A 17,925-nucleotide genomic window follows, 5' to 3' on the forward strand; every position below is an offset into this window, starting at 1 on the left:
AGCACCATACCCGTGCTCGTGGATTTCACCGAAGTGGTAAACGTCTGAGACCTGCATCACTTCGGGCTTTCCTCCCACATCAAGCTGACACGCCGTGATATAACTGGAATACTGTTAAAAGCGGCGTTAAACCCAACTCACTCACTCACTCACTCTTTGTTTTTTTAAATTGATGGATCTGATATTGTATATCTGTTGATGTATATTTCTTAAATGTGTGTATTATATTTGATGAGGTACATGTGTATTGTAGTCCTCTGTGAAGATCCAGGTCAGATTTGGTCTTCGGAAACCCATGCTTGTCATAAGAGGCAACTAACGGTATCGTGTGGTCAGGCTCAGTTGATGCATCTCATCCTGTTCCAGTTGGGTAAATTGATGCTCATGTCAATCACTGGATTGTCTGGTCAAGACTCAATTATTTACTGACTGTCGTCAATTAGCTGGAATATTGCTGAGTGTGGCCTTAGACAGTAAACAAACATACTACTCACAAGTATTATAAGAGGTGATTATGCTTGTAGGGCGGTCAGGCTGGCTGACTTAGTTGATGCATGTCATGGTATCCCAATTCAAGATCCGGGGTAGAATAGGTTTTCAGCAACCCATGCTTGCCGTAAAAGGCGACTATGCTTGTCGTAAGAGGCGACTAACGGGATCGGATGGTCAGGCTCACTAACTTTGTTGAAGCATGTCATCGTATCCCAATTGCGTGGATCGATGCTCATGATGTCAATCACTGGATTGTCTGGTCCAGACTCGATTATTTACGGAGCGCCGTCATATAGCTGGAATATTGCCGAGTGCGGCATAAAACAATCAATCAACCAACCCAATTGCGGAGATCGATGCCGATGTCAATGAAATAGTTTGTCTGTTCCAGACTCGATTATTTACAGAGCGCCGTCATAGAGCTGGAATATTGCTGAGTGCGGCGTTAAACAATCAATCAACCAACCCAATTGCGGAGATCGATGCCTATGTCAATGAAATAGTTTGTCTGTTCCAGACTCGATTATTTACAGACCGCCACCATTTAGAGATGGAATGTTCCTGAATGAGGCATTACACAACAAACAAACAAACAAACAAACACTGTGTTATACATCAATTATTATTAAACGAGTGCAATATCAATCGTTTTTCCCATCTCTATGTTATAAATACTTGTATTACAAGCCAGTATTTGTATCAACTATTATTTAACAGGTGAAGTATCAACAAATACTTGGGTTCTGTATCACCTGTTATGAAAGGAGTGAAACCTAAACCGTCTTTCACATCTATATCACAAATATTTATGTTATGTATTAAATGTTATGAAACAAGTAAACCATTACCCAGTTTTCTGTGTGTTAAAAATTCTTGTGTTTTATTGTTAAACTGTTATTAAAGGCTGGTTCCCATGTACATGCAACTTCGATTGTTTATTATGAAATATATGCATATGATGTATAAACGTCCAACGCTAATGTGGTCCCAGGCGGCCCAGCAGCCATGCTAGTAGCGTCCTTATCCATGCCAGGATGCACTGAGTGTTTGTTGGTTCAAATCTCTGATTACCCCTGTTGTGATCCTTGGGTCCTTCTGTGTCGTCCAGAGACGTCTGTTCAAGGCCCAAAGGTAATTTTCTAGAGGTCAAGCCACCCCTGCGGCTGCTTTATCAGCTGAAGCAACAAGCTGGGTTTATGTTTTTTATCGTCCACCAGTCGACTAGAAAAGAATTATGACTGAATCTATCTCATCAATATTCAAATTCACACATGATCGTGGACGGAGCAGGTCAAAAGGGCCACAGGAGAAAGTATTAATATCAAGGGTAAATAGTGTAAGTTTCTGTTTGTTTGCTCTATTTATTTTGACCGCCTCCGTAGGCCAGTGGAAGAGCCTCCACCCGGAGAGCTGAAGGTCGGGGGTTTGATCCCGGTCGCGTCAGACCAAACGATATTAAAGGACGGTACTTGTTACCCTGCGGCATTAAGGGGCTAAAACAAGGACTGGTCGACTGTCTGAATTTGGTATTCATGTTAAACTGTGGTATCTCAGTGGGCTAGCACTATAAAATCGGCATTAGTTCAGACAAGGACATGCACGCACACGCACACGCACACGCACACGCACACACCTGCATACAGGTCGCTATATAAATGCAATAATCTTGGACAGACGTTAAACCCCATTTCACTTCACCTATATTTGTTTCATTGACCCAGAGGATTTACAATACTTCACTACAGTATACTTCTGTGATACATACTGACTGGACTGACTCAGTGTCAGAGTGATGGTATAAACTATTTACATGCCGCTCACCGTGCCTGCTCAGTGTGTAAAGTACCAACAAGTGTTAGGAAGAATCGGCATGTTCTTGAGCGACTCCGGCTTTGTACAAGCTTGTGCCAGCCCTGTTCAAGCAAGCCTCACCACAGAGGCTACCACCCGAGGGCAAACTGCGACGATGCATAAGGAAGACAGCCCACCAGTTCACAAGAAGAAATATTTGCCTCCTGGAATCTGTTCAATGATGGAAATCTCAGCCCGACTAAATTACTGTCCATCTGTTATTTATTAGCGGAAATAGTAAATTCATGTATGCTTCATATAAAGAGGTGTAAATGTTACGTTATTGAAAATAACATTACATTTGGCCATTCGTCTGACCAATGTTTTGTCATAACATCTTCATTGACAAAACCTCTACCTGGTAACTGGAGACAGGGCGACACGCCCTAAAAGAGGGAGGGTGTAACAACTCAATTAACCATTTCAATATCGGGCGTGACCACCATTTGCGTTAATACAGGAGAGGCAGTAGCGGTGCGTTGAATACACAAGATGATTGAAATCAGCATGGTGAATGTTCCAAATACCAACCAAAAATCGTTCCAACTGAGCTAGCATTACCGGCTAGTTTTGGTCCTGTCGTAGGCGTCGTTTTCGTTTTGCCCCGGGTCTGAAGAAACAGCCGGCAGTACAGGAATTATTTGCTGTCTCCAAAAAATATGCTACGACACCTGCAACATGTGGGCGCGTATTATCATACTGCAACGTGACGTTACGTCCCTGTATTTTTCCAAAAGGTAGAACATGTCCAGGTAGTGTACGCCATTCAAAGGGCTGTTAACTATTAGGAGTTGCGTTCTCCCGTGAGTTCTCCCCATACCATTTAACTTCCGTCCCGAAACTGACGACACTGAGTAACGCAAGCGTTGCTAAGACGTTCTCCTGGACGCCTGTCGACCCTTGCACGATCACAAGAACTGTCCAGATTAAACCTGGACTCATCTGTGAACAGTATATTGTCTCAGTCTTGTCTTCTGAACCTCAGATGCTGTTTATAAAACTAGGCATGCCTGACGGTGAAGTTGAAGGAAGGCCCCGAAATGCCCTCGACTCCCCACTTACACGTACAGGCATCCTTCTAGATACTGCTACCTGGTAGCGTCGAGAATAATGTTCGTGTCGGAAATTGAAAACTGGTCACAAGCCAACTCCTCACAGCGGAGTTCCTTATACCGGTAGGCTAACGAGTGTCAATTTAACCCTGGGACGGAGTTTGGACTGTGAACACTTAAGGGGTCACTCTTTGCTACGATCTGCCGTGGGAGTATTCCCAGGGCCCATAGGCCAACAGAATTTTATGAACGACTCATTTAGATTGCTGCCATTCACAATCAACAAGTGAAAATGCATTAAGTGGGTGAGATATACTTCAAAATTAATAATATATGTGAATAAATAAAAAGATTTAAAAAACTGTTTTCTATGCTTTGGGAAGCCTGTGCAGTTTGTACTATCAGGTAAAACACACCGTCATATAGCTGGAATATTGCTGAGTCAGGTAAAGACAGTCCAGCCCCAGCACAGTTGTTGTGGAAACGTTAAGGACAAGCAACTGACCTGCACATAACTCTCTAGCGCTGACAATGGCAATAATAGCCCAGCTGCAATATTATCTATTGTGTACCCACTACACAGTGGTCATGAAGATGTACATATATGCCAAAGTGCCACGATTATATGATAGGTACAGGCTAGTGGACATTCTGACGTGGGGTCGGCTTGGACACAATATTTCGGTTCTTCAGACAGCTTGAAAACATACACAACGTTATCTCTAATACTATTTGGACGGAAATCACATTATTTCAAAAATCCCCCAGCATGTCCATGGAAAGAGCTTATTGTGTTTGGAACGCCTGTGGACAAATTGTTTTTTAATGCACAGCCGGGAACAGATTGCGCACCCCAATAAATGCTTCTCACACGTGTATGCACTTTTACGTAATCGATTTGACAGTTTTGCCAAAATGTGTCGCCATTAAGGTCATTGCGACTATTTGTGTGGATGGTTATCTAAAATGGATTAACACTTTCATTTACTATTGTCTACATAATAGAATGAGTTTAATGTATAATATCGACTTGCGCGCCAGATGTGTCAAAGGTGAAACCTCATGCACTTAGGCTTCGAAACTGTCGATACTGGCTTCCGACCGAGCTAAATAAAGAGACTGTAAGGGAGGTAAGTATATTCATACTTTTTTGAATGCAACAATAGGTAAACTGTTTACCATTTAAACAATTCTTTTTGTAAATGAACTCGTACCCATTGTGTAATATTAATAATAACGATTAATTGCGCATACAGCGATTGTGATTGTTATTGAACATGTCTTTCTTCTGTCTTATCCTATGTTCAGTACATGTATATGTTCTGTTACTGTTAATTCACGCACTTTCCTAGCCGTCTAAGGCGCCGTCGAAAAGGAATGTGAGTTGCGCCGTTTATGCCTGCCACAAACTTAGAGTGGGTTCGAATGTAGCTAGGTTTGTCAGCACTACACTCGTGCTCGTGAATTTCACCAAAGTGGTTAACGTCTAAGACCTGCATCACTAACGTTTTTCTCACATAACAATTGGCCAGCGTATATGACATATAGCAGGATGAGGCTCTTCCGACTGACCAACGCAGTAAACACTTGGATACAACACAGTAAACATGTGGATACAACACAGTAAACACGTGATAACGACGTAGTGAACACATGGCTACAGCACAGTAAACATATGGCTACAACACAGTAAACACATGGATACAACAAAGTAAACACGCGGATACAACACAGTAAACACATGGCTACAGCACAGTAAACACATGGATACAACACAGTAAACACATGGATACAACAAAGTAAACACGCGGATACAACACAGTAAACACGCGGATACAACAAAGTAAACACGCGGATACAACACAGTAAACACATGGATACAACAAAGTAAACACGCGGATACAACACAGTAAACACGCGGATACAACACAGTAAACACATGGCTACAGCACAGTAAACACGCGGATACAACACAGTAAACACGCGGATACAACACAGTAAACACGCGGATACAACAAAGTAAACACGCGGATACAACACAGTAAACACATGGATACAACAAAGTAAACACGCGGATACAACACAGTAAACACGCGGATACAACACAGTAAACACATGGCTACAGCACAGTAAACACATGCTACAATGTAAACACAAGGATACAACACAGTAAACACATGGATACAGCACAGTAAAGATATATTAGGAGAATATTTTCCTATTTCTTCAGCGGAAGGTCGGTGGTTCGATCCCCGGTCGCGTCTCACAAAACGACGTTAAAAGATGGACCTTATCGGCTCCGAGTCACTCTACTGTATGAGTGGATTATACATATTAGTCTTGTGGCATGGTGTATGGTCAGTAGGCTAGCCCTGTAGAACCTGCATTTATCCGGACTGGTACATGTTGACACACGCACGCTCGCACGCACGCACCCACACACGCACGCACGCACGCACGCACGCACACCCACACGTGCATGCACGTCTCGATATACATGTAAGCGCACTTAAATCTTGTACGCGGTGTAAAACCCGGACTCACCACACCACGCCTTTTCTGTGACATGTAAACTACTGTCTGTGGTGGGGATTAAAAACTCACACTGGATTTGCCCAAACACAATGCGATAATATAACATGTATTTCGGGTCGAGATGAGCATATATCATTTACTAGCCATATGACGGCGGGGGCATACGTTATGTGTCACCAGTGTTGTCCCCATCTGGTATAATGGAACCAAGGCCAACAGCGTGTCCAGCGTACGTTTCAACCACGACAATTTACCCCCAGCTCCTGCTGGGATAATCTCCAAAGGATTTAATGTATTTGCATGAGGATCAACCTGAACGGTAACAGTAGTTGCGATGTCATCGTATTATACTGTTTATCACTGGCGGTACGATTAATCACCAGTTGACTCAGCAAATACCCCTTGCTAAGCGGAAACAAAGACTCGCGGATGTTGAACTAAAACATGCTTGTGTAGATCTTGAACACATATACTACTAAAGCTAGTTAGGGAACACCCACAAGTGTGTGTGTTGCAATACCTTTCAGCCATGACAGATTAACTATGGTCACATTAACAAATCTAGTGTTCTTTAATTTCTTTTGAGTAGTATATGGTGTGTGCATGCGTGTGTTTGTGTGTATGTGTGTCATAAACACGCACGCACGCACGCACGCACGCACGCACGCACGCACGCATCAAAGAATAATCGTCCACAAGGTGGTACAATGTACATATACATACAATTTATTTTATTTTCTTCAGACAATTCGGGGCAATGCGCGCCTTTATCTTGACTTTGATTGCAGGTAGGTGTCAAACAATCAGAACACAATCACGAACCATTATGTATTAGTTAGGTTATCAGACAATAAGGCTAAATTTATAAATGAAAAATTATCTAACCCAGGATATGCTTAGGCCAATGAGCAAACCCCCCAACCTTCCTCCCCCCCCCCACCCCCCCCCTCCACACACACCCCCCCTCCACACACACACACACCCCCCCCACCCACCCCACCCCACCACCCACCACCCCCCACCCCCGCCTAGAGCAAATTGTTAGGACACCAGAATCATAACAATAATGTGTTCCAGAATATACAAGAAAAATAATTTTGACTCTGGGTTGCAAATGTTTCACTGAGCATGCTGAATGTCCTTATTTTAGTGAAAAACTGTTGCTTCTGAAAGAATGACCGGAAACATATTGCGTCTCTTACAACCAAGTCCCATGCACCCCTCCACCCCTACCTAATTAAATGGCCCACCCTAATGTAGCATATACTGATTCCTTTAAGAAAATTCATTAAATGATATCATTATGCTAAATACAGCCGTTAACAATGTAGAAAATCTGTTAGGTTATGAAAATGAAGGGCATGGACACTTCAAAAGAGTGCCCATAATACTCTCGTCTCTTTTTTTAATATCTTTTACAGCTTTGTGTCACGTCATGCGCGTGGATGCTGCGCAGGTGCTAGACGCCAACAGCCGCTTCCGGTACTCACTACACCGCAACTGGCGCCAAGCACATCGTCGCCCATCAATTGCCCGACTCCTACAGCTTCCTAGCGATGTCACACTCAAAGAAAGCAACACCATCACCACCGTGCATGGCGTAAAACGATGCCGATTACGGGAGTTGTATAAGGACATGCCTGTCATAGGGTCGAGTATTGAAGCCGACGTTGACGACATCGGCCGATACAGTGGTGGTGCTGTGACGGGGACGTTGATGCTGTCTATGACCAACGATATCCCCAACCCTGGGCTGTGTCATTTGACGGAACAGGAGGCACAGGACATCCTCCTTAGAGAGGAAGGAATAGCCCTAGATATACACATTTTACGTAAAAGAATCACCAAGAAGGTATTTGTGGACAAAGAAAAGAAAGCTCATCTCGTGTTCGCCACTGACATCCTTGTTGAAAACACGTTAAAAGAGTCAAGACCATATTACCTCATTGATCGCTGCGACGGTTCGGTTCTTAAGAAGTCAAAAAGGCTAAATACGAAATACCGATCACATGGAGCAGATGTAACCAGCACGGAGGAGTTTGAGGTGACAAGCACGGATGAGTCTGGGGTGACAAGCACGGAGGAGTTTGAGGTGACCAGCACGGAGGAGTTTGGGGTGACCAGCACGGAGGAGTTTGGGGTGACAAGCACGGAGGAGATCGGGGTGACAAGCACGGAGGAGTTTGAGGTGACCAGCACGGAGGAGTTTGGGGTGACCAGCACGGAGGAGTTTGGGGTGACAAGCACGGAGGAGATCGGGGTGACAAGCACGGAGGAGTTCGGGGTGACCAGCACGGAGGAGTCTGGGGTGACAAGCACGGAGGAGTCTGGGGTGACAAGCACGGAGGAGTTTGAGGTGACCAGCACGGGGGAGTTTGGGGTGACCAGCACGGAGGAGTTTGGGGTGACAAGCACGGAGGAGTTCGGGGTGACCAGCACGGAGGAGTTTGGGGTGACCAGCACGGAGGAGTTTGGGGTGACAAGCACGGATGAGTCTGGGGTGACAAGCACGGAGGAGATCGGGGTGACAAGCACGGAGGAGTTTGGGGTGACCAGCACGGAGGAGTTTGAGGTGACAAGCACGGAGGAGATCGGGGTGACAAGCACGGAGGAGTTCGGGGTGACCAGCACGGAGGAGTTTGAGGTGACAAGCACGGAGGAGATCGGGGTGACAAGCACGGAGGAGTTCGGGGTGACAAGCACGGAGGAGTTTGGGGTGACAAGCACGGAGGAGATTGGGGTGACAAGCACGGAGGAGATCGGGGTGACAAGCACGGAGGAGTTTGGGGTGACAAGCACGGAGGATTCTGGGGTGACAAGCACGGAGAAGTTTGGGAAGACAAGCACGGAGGAGATCGGGGTGACAAGCACGGAGGGGTTTGGGGTGAAAAGCACGGAGGAGTTCGGGGTGACCAGCACGGAGGAGTTCGGGGTGACAAGCACGGAGGAGTTTGAGGTGACAAGCACGGAGGAGTTTGGGGTGACAAGCACGGAGGAGATCGGGGTGACAAGCACGGAGGAGTTCGGAGCAGAGGAAACCTCCACTGGGAGTGAGCCCTCAGCAACTGTCACAGTACAAGCCGAACCTGACGGTCAGTGTGCAACCTTTGTGAAGGGGACCGGTGGCAACCCAAAGACAGGAGCCATCGTATACAGCACACCCCCCTACTGTCTGGACGTGAGGTTGGAAGGAGACATGTGCTTCCTGGAAAATAAATATGTCAAGGTCGTTGATCTGAACCAGACAAAAAACGAAGAGAAGACTGAGGTTGTTAGCTTCAAATGCTCGGAAGGGTACAACGATGCCGTCAACGAAGCCACAAACCCCGTCCTCGACGCCCTCTTCTATGGCACAGCTACTTTTAAATTGTTTGAAGACTGGTATAACACTAAACCGCTGAATATTCAACCATCATGGCTCCTGGTTCATTACGGTAACATGATTGATAACGCTTACTGGAACGGAGGGAAGATGTTGTTTGGGGATGGAAGCCAAGACGAGAGTTATCCCCAAGTAGGACCTGATGTCATAGGTCACGAGCTGGCACATGCGATATCAGAGCAGCACTCTGAGTTAGAGTACTCTGGGCAGTCGGGCGGGATTGATGAAGCCTTCTCTGACATTGCAGGAGAAGTTGTAGAGGCGTATGTTCGTAAAACTGATTGGCTAGTCGGTTTCTATCTATCAAAGTCAAACACGAAAGCGCTGAGATATTTTGAAGACCCAACCAGGGATGGAAGTTCAATAAAAGAGGCCAAAAATTTTGAAAGCGACATGGACGTCCACTTTAGTAGCGGCGTCTTCAACCACGCCTTCTACCAGATCGTCGAAGTCGGGAAGATCCCGATCAAATACGCGTTTGAGAGTTTCTATATCGCCAACAGATTGTACTGGAAAGAGGACACGGGGTTCGTCGAGGGCGCATGTTCCACTATCCGGGGCGCTTACGACGGCGGCTTAGACACAGAGATATACGCAGCAGCCTTCACAGCTGTAGGGGTCAATGCTTGTCCTTTGACCAAATTTCTTGAGATGGTGACCCCATCAAACAAACGCTCCAACATCCGGGTATCCAGCATCCGACAACCATTGTTTGGCATCAATACCAAAGATGCTACCAAGAAGATCGTCGTGGAGGCTGTTAGTGTGTCTGGAGCGGCTGTGAAACTGGCGCTGTCGAGGACGGTGTCTCGAAGTAACCCTGCTGCTTCAGGGACTGGGAGGGTGGAGCTGACGGTGTCGGGAATAGCTTTGTACTACGTCCGCGTCTTCACCGACTCCGTCGACGAGATCAGTGACGTCAAGATCACTTTGAAATTGGAATAGATAACAATGAAGGTCGAGTTGAGATAAATCTGAATCCACTGGTTTCAGAATTGTAATTCCACCGGCGAATAAATAGGAACTGTCATGTCCATACATTTTCCTTGTTTTCTGTCAGGTTACGTGTTCATGGCAAAAGAACACGAGGCAATGGAGTTAAATGACTTTAAAAGTCCAGTTTCCACCCTTGCCGAACTGGGCTGGAATCTCAGGGCTCGATCGTAGCGCCACCAGTGGCTATTACTAGTTTAGTCCCTTCCATGCCCCTTATATTGACCAATTAGATTCCATCTCTCATATCACTTGCATTTGCTTCAAACAAAATGGCGGTGCCATGTCATGTCATGTGACCATTCCCCAAAATATTTAAGTTCTGAACAAGTGAATGCACAAGTGCATCACAGCCCAATTTCCAACAGAGTCGCGTCATTTCTAGTAGATGATGAAGCTATGAGAGAAAAATTAATACATGCCATGAACGCAATGTGAGTTGTAACGTTAACGAATCATATGAAAATAGAGGAACAAAAGCGACAAAGAAAATTAAAGCAAAATATGTCCGTTGTTTGATGAGGTCAAATCATCACTTATATACATGTCGAACTCCCGTTACAATCATGTAATTGATACATAATGAATGATTGTGCGCCGCTTTGAACTAAACTTCAGTTACATCACGGCGATTCTTGATCAGCAATATGTGGGAAACCTTCAGTGATGTTCTCGACGTTACCACTTTGGTGAAATCAAAGAGCACAGAAAATGTGTCGAAACACACACACACGCACACACGCACGCACGCACGCACGCACGCACGCACGCACGCACACACAAACACATCTTATCACTACGTAAAACTTATCAATATACAATGTACATGTATATCAACAATTCAAGCTCGTTGAATCCACAAATGTGTTATCAACAAAACAAAATCAGTGCTGTCTGAATGAATGACTTTGTTTATTACCTTCGAAACAACAATGCGTTTTCAGAACTATTGTGAACTGAGGGGCAAAAAAGTACACCGAGTTTGTTGTCCATGTAATTGAACATTGAAAGAACTGCTGTCAGTGGATGATGTCGAGTTGACCATCACTCATTTCTGCTACTGTTTGTAAAAAGTAATCTGTGGCTGGGATATTTTGTACAAAAATAAACTGGTTCAGTAAAGACTGTGATGAGAAATGTATATGCAACCACATGACCCTGCCATGTTTAAAATATTGTAAATAGTGCCGAAAAAGGCAAATATATAGATTTTCAAAGATAAGTTGTCTAAAATACCCACCAGCAGTTGTGTATTATGCGATTTTTTTAATTTTTAAAAGGTTTAAATCAAATTATATTTTTAAAAATATACCCATGCAGTAATCTTACAGTGCTGACTGATCACCACTATGGTTCATTTTTAGAATATGATATCACTCACAAGTTATTTTCAACTGAAATCAAACAGGTGATAAAATCAATTGAGCGGTATAGTTTCTTTTGCTCCTCGGTATATATGCAGCCTCACACAAAGGGCACACACTGAAGGCGATTCTGTCAGCCAGATGTACGCGCAAAACACAAACGACTGTCCAACAACTGCGACTGGTCCGATCTCATGGCGAGTCTGTCAGCCAGATGTACGCGCAAAACACAAACGACTGTCGTGCAACTGCGACTGGTCCGATCTCATGGCGAGTCTGTCAGCCAGATGTACGTGCTGTACACCGAATAGGGAAATCCATCCCAGAAGACCTCCCCAGGAACGTTCTGTCGAAGGCCGTCTGAAGTCGGAGTGAGTCGACCGTTGGGGTTGCACAGGGTCGGAATCCCCGCGTAGGAATACGCGATGACATCACAACTTTTGAACCACCAGCCCGACTGATGTTCCAAGGCACAAGTCCACCACGAAAGATCATCGTTGTCACGGTCTTTGGCTGAGAATGGCTGCCTGATGACCCCGGTCAGGCAGTCGATCCCAAAGTCCCCGGATGTTTGGTCGAAAGAATCAATTGCGAAATTGTTGTCCTCGTCCAAGATTTTGAAGCTGGTGTAACGTTGGGAGTAGGCCGTGCCGTCCTTAATGACGTAGCTGATGGTGAAGGTCATGTTCTTAAACGAAAGGAGGGCGTAGAGGTGACGGTTTCCAAGCCAGTGGTCACCCGTAAGCGTTCCGAAGCCGCCAGTGTACTCCGACCATGGTCGGAACATGTCAGTGGAGGAATGTTCGCGGTACTGAACGTACAGTCTCCCGCCTTTGCTCATGTCGCAAAGAACAAAGAAGGTGTGGTTGGAGGTCGACGGCTGGACGGGCAAAACACCCTTAAAGTTGACGTAGCTGCCTGACTTGAACCCTTCGCTGCAACCTGGATACAATAAATAGTAAGAGTTAAGTGGTATAAAATACTGTAGGGCAAAGTAAAATATATACCCATGTTTGACTATGGATAATATGAGACAAACAAGAAATGGTTATTCGATGGTGATGAATTTGATATCAGTATCATAGGCGATATTAATGTATCATATCACTGAGTATCTCAGAACAGGTATACATGACGTCTCAAGGAACATGGGGTTCGCAATTCGAGGGGGGCGATCGGGAAGCCGAGTGGTTAAAACGTTCGCTCTTTCGCCGAAGATCCGGGTTCGATTCCCGACATGAGTACAATGTATGAAGCCAATTTGTGGTGTCCCCCGCCGACATATTGCTGGAATATTGCTAAAAGCGGCGTAAAACCATACTTACTCACTCGCAATTCGAGAGACTGTTTTCAAGTGAAGTTTTCTTTTGCCCGGCACTTTGTTTCATTGATATTTCATTGTCTGCGTACCATATGGTCACACTAATTCGATATATGTTCAACTAGCTGCTTATATTCATATTTACAATGAATTTGCTGATTGCTACCCCTTTTTAGATCAATGCGGATTCTTCGTCGCCAACAGACAACAGTCTGGGGGTGATCTTTGCATTATGCAGGATTAAAATGAAATTAATCCGGGTAAATATGATTGAATAACGTTTTACTCACTTGCCATGCGTCTCTCACAGTTGTCCCCCACATAGCCGTGAACGCAGACGCAGCTGTTCCCCGTGCCTTTGTAGCCCCCGTTCTGACACTCCCCGCGCTACCAGACAGACAAACAAAATGTATTACTTGCCGGATAGCAGTTACCCGGCATTCGAAAATTCAATTTTGTTCGGTATACCCGAAGTGCAGATTTCATGTCATTTCTGAGATTGAGTCGGACTAACGGACTAGTGAAAATACAGCTAATACTAATAATCTTCTGGAAGTTGTTTACAGTTTAGAGAAATGCCAAAGACATCTTAAAACAATAATTGTATTTAGCAATAGGACTCGAGTATAAGGAACGTTGTGTCTGTACCATGAATAGACAAATGGTCAATATATAACATCCATTTCTATAACGGTAGTAGTAGTAGTAGTAGTTGTAGTAGTAGTAGTAGTAGTAGTAGTAGTAGTAGTTGTAGTTGTAGTAGTAGTAGTTGTAGTAGTAGTAGTAGTAGTTGGTGTAGTTGTATTAGTAGTAGTAGTTGTAGTGGTAGTAGTAGTTGTGGTCGTAGAAGTAGTTATAGTAGTAGTAGTAATAGTAGTAGTTGTAGTAGTAGTAGTAGTAGTCGCGGCAAAAGCAGTAGAATAAGTATTTGGATTTAGGACAATTATGGAACAAAATGAGGACTATTTGCTGTCGCATAATTTTACATTTCCAAAATATGGAGTATATATCAATACTATCAAGATAAAGTTAAAAAACATGTAGGAGAACAATCCGTGTTGTGTAATTATTTTGTGAATTTCTTTACACATGTGCTACTGTACACCAATGCATCTCGCCACTTTATATAGATAGATAGATAGATAGATAGATAGATAGATAGATAGATTCTAGCATATCACTTTGACATGGAATAGTCATAGTCACTCTTAATGCATTGGAGACGGAGAAACAATCAAATAAAACCTGCTAGAAAATCAAATCTACCACCTCCACAAAGTAACTTGAGAATTGTTCCCTCTTGCACTGGTCATTGTCAGGCTGGGGAAAGAGAGTACAGTTTCGGCCGTTGCGGTCAAATGTCCGGCACTGAGGGTTCTGGAGGCACAGAGCGGCGCATTGTATCCCCGTGTCGGTGTCCGTAGTGGCTAGAACGGACGTGGCGGAACACAACTCTGCTTTGAACATAAAGATGCCCGTGATTTGAGGCAGGTAGAGCACGTGCATCATGGTTGCCAGGAGACAGCAGTGTGACTTCCTTCTTGACAACACGTCGTAACCGGATCCTTCTGACCTGTAGATATAACTCGGCTTTATAACCATCCTCGATGATCTAGAGTTTGACCTCCAGTTTGTTATTATGAATACCCTGGACCCATTCGCTACCATAGCTTCTTTTCGAAGGTGACGTGCACGCGCTCATTATGCCTTTCGCGCAGATGTTTTCTCCTCAATTTGTGTTATTTGATTGGACGGCTATTTTGTAGAGTCCGCATAGTTTGTATCGCACTCAAAATGGAGCCATGTTGGCGATAGAGGCCAGGGTATTTATCATAAAATAATACAAAAGAAGAATCAAAAGTATATTCATGAATATAGCTTGGCCACCTGAGTTCTTTAGATGCATATATATATAATCAAATATGTTGACGCAGCAGTTAATTTGGGGGAGAGTATTTTTTCAACGTTTCTATAACTGGGGAAGATGCTTTTCCTGCTTCAACAGAGAGAGTATCACAAACTTTAGTCCGTACAAACCTAGATGAGAAGATATCTTTAGTATGGTACAGCTATCTTTACATTTCCCACTCTGGCTCTTGCTTGGATATTTTCATACATATTCTTAAGTATTATAAACAATTCCAACGAATTTCCATGTTGAGTTGGACACATACAAAAATAACATATATCTGTCAACATGATCGAACGCTTTCTCAAAGTCAATAAAACAAGAATAAAACCTATGGTTTGGTTTTCTGAGATATTTCTGACAGAGATTGCAGAACGAAATGTTTATCAGTTGTAGAGAAATCATATATCAATCCAGCTTGTGCTTCATATATCGTATCCTTGACTTGAACTATTGACTATTTCTTATTCCCAGTTGTATAATTGATGTGAAATCAGCTATAACAGTGGGATAATCATTCCTATCTTCAGGAAATCAACCAAGATTAAATACAGAGCATATTCAAATATAATACAATGAGATATGCTACACAGGATTGACGACATACATGTTTTTTCAGGCAAAAACCGCAGACATGCAAATTGTGTGAGAGTCTGGTGCTACCGGTAGAGCAGGACATGCCAACTGTTTCGCGAACGCTGTTATCACTGATTGTCAGTGATCTGTTCATATACTATTTGCTGCCATTTTGCCTTTTACAGCCTATTGAAAATTGGTTCGTCGGATAAACGAAACTAGTCATAATCTGGCGTTGACATTTCTGATATTCACAACAGGAACTAAAGCAACGACCTGGCAGAAAATACAAGGAACAAACAAAAATTTCCATTTCTTTGTCATACAAATTTTAATTGATAAGAGTGATTAAGATGCAGCAAACAGTTCTGGATAAGATAAAAGATAATTTTTAATTGTTACTGGACAAAGTTTAATATCATTGATAATGTACTGGGGTGTTTTTTTTTTACATTTTCTATTATATACGAAAACAAACAAGAACACCAAGAAAGAAAAAGTTCAATAGACTCACCTTACATTACGTGTGTCAATCAATACGTTTCACAATATGTTTGACACATTCCGCCAAAAGCTCTTGTGATGAGTGAGTACCAAATTAGCACAACGACTTCAGCACCCTCTACCGCCAAGAACTGCCGTCACAGAAACAACGTTTTGATATCGATTTTTAAGACTATAATTATTCTGCCCTAACCACCTCACTGATCAATGGAACCTATTAACGCGGTGTTGGGGGTCTGCATGTTGTCTTATCGCAAGCATACGTCTTCAGGAATAAGAAGATAAAGCTGTTCTCATGTCACTAGGTAACTTCAACGCCTAATTGGAGGAAACCGTTCTCACCAAAGTACAAGACTCTCGATTTTGAACAACAGTATGTAAGCTTACACTTATTCAATCATTAGCAAGATTGTTAAGAGACATCACTTTGTTTGTGGCAAATTTTGTCCAATAGGCTTTAGAATGAATCATTTTTTTCTGATCGATGACTTGGAATATGACAGTTCTTTCTAAACATATGAAATATTCACGTATTATCACACACACACACACACACACACACACACACACACACACACACACACACACACACACACACACACACACACATCAAAAGCTCTGACTTATAATTATTTTACAAATGATTTAAGCACAAAGATTATGGCTTTGAGTGCTCTTCCAGAGGTGTGCGTCACAGTAGGGGATTACACGTGTGTTTGAGCATGGTAATAGTATCTCCACAAACAGCCACACGTAATAGGATATAATTGTCCCAACCATCCGCTTACGAGGTCACCGAGGATGTTGTCATGATAACGGTGTAGGATGCTGTTGGATAAGGAAGCAGGTAATATGTTACAGTTAAATTCTCTCGCTTCAACTCTTTGGTCTGAGGCCGTGTGTTGAATAAGGAATTGTGCCCTTAATGTCATCCACTTCCCTAGCTTCATCAACGGTCACGCTTCGCTGATTGCCACTTAAGAAGTCATATACACCACACACGACCAAACTATCGTTATTATCCAATGGAAATTGCAAAGAATAATACTTTCAAATGGATTTTATACACTCCTTTACGATGCGTGAATGTCGACATTCAAATGAATACGGGCGTAACCCTTTTGCGGAGTTGAAAAAAAAAATAAGTGAGAAATTTTGTCGAGATTTATTATTGACAGTGTAATGCATTATTTCCGTCACTTGATACGCAACTGTTTGTAAATCAGCGGCCACTTTGATCAGCAGTGCAAAAAAATGCTGTTGAAGTTTTAATGGTGCAGAGCTCTTAAACATTCGAGCTACTTTTAACATACTTAAATTGTGTTTTGATCATTGAGGACCATAGAATGTGTTTACGTTCGTGGCGTGATGAAAATGATAAAGGAACATATACAACACAACTTTTATCATTTGTAGTTTTATTGAAAAAACATAATAGGAAACACAATACACGCAATAACATTTTGTTTAAAATAGTAACTCGTTTGTGGTAAACTATTTAGCAGAAACATGTGAATCGTTATTTCAATCCTGCAGAGTATTGAAGCTTTTCCAACCTCAGGTGTACAAATATATTTTTAATAGGAATATGTCGCTAAACTCAGCCCACAAATCATGATAAAATCGCAGGAAGAAGACCCAGAGAAATGTTCAAAATAGAAACACTAAAGCGCACAATAAGCACAATAAACGCAATGATACTTCAACAACAAAAAAGTAAATCGCTTGTGGAAACTATATTTGGAATAGTCCAGTAGGAAGATAGGGTTCCAAGACACCCGAAATATATATTCTTTAACTTATAGTTTTTCCAAACCTCATAGTGTCCACTACATGAATTCTGATGTTCTCAAGGTGAAACAGCGTTCCATACTGTCCACTGGCGGCCATATTGGATTTCTGACGAAAATGTATAAGCGGCACAACTTTTCAACTCGCCATGACAC

At 43.2% G+C, this 17,925-nt stretch overlaps 2 protein-coding genes across 2 annotated transcripts; one reads left to right on the forward strand and one right to left on the reverse strand.

Annotated features, from left to right (window-relative positions):
- The first annotated feature begins 6,679 nt into the window (after positions 1-6,679).
- Positions 6,680-10,348, forward strand: LOC124136235. The gene is made up of 2 exons (XM_048393926.1): positions 6,680-6,718; positions 7,352-10,348. The coding sequence occupies exons 1-2, from the start codon at positions 6,688-6,690 to the stop codon at positions 10,255-10,257; spliced, it is 2,937 nt and encodes a 978-aa protein (XP_048249883.1). The 5' UTR covers positions 6,680-6,687; the 3' UTR covers positions 10,258-10,348.
- A 1,274-nt stretch (positions 10,349-11,622) lies between these two features.
- On the reverse strand, positions 11,623-16,084 carry LOC124136255 (fibrinogen-like protein 1). Its single transcript, XM_046502128.2, has 4 exons — positions 15,990-16,084; positions 14,260-14,563; positions 13,281-13,377; positions 11,623-12,611 (listed from the first exon to the last, which is right to left on the reverse strand). The coding sequence occupies exons 2-4, from the start codon at positions 14,497-14,499 to the stop codon at positions 11,935-11,937; spliced, it is 1,014 nt and encodes a 337-aa protein (XP_046358084.2). The 5' UTR covers positions 14,500-14,563; positions 15,990-16,084; the 3' UTR covers positions 11,623-11,934.
- Positions 16,085-17,925: the final 1,841 nt, after the last annotated feature.

This window comes from Haliotis rufescens, unplaced genomic scaffold (assembly GCF_023055435.1).
Source record: "Haliotis rufescens isolate VD_foot unplaced genomic scaffold, xgHalRufe1.0.p SCAF_121, whole genome shotgun sequence".
Lineage (NCBI taxonomy): Eukaryota > Metazoa > Mollusca > Gastropoda > Lepetellida > Haliotidae > Haliotis > Haliotis rufescens.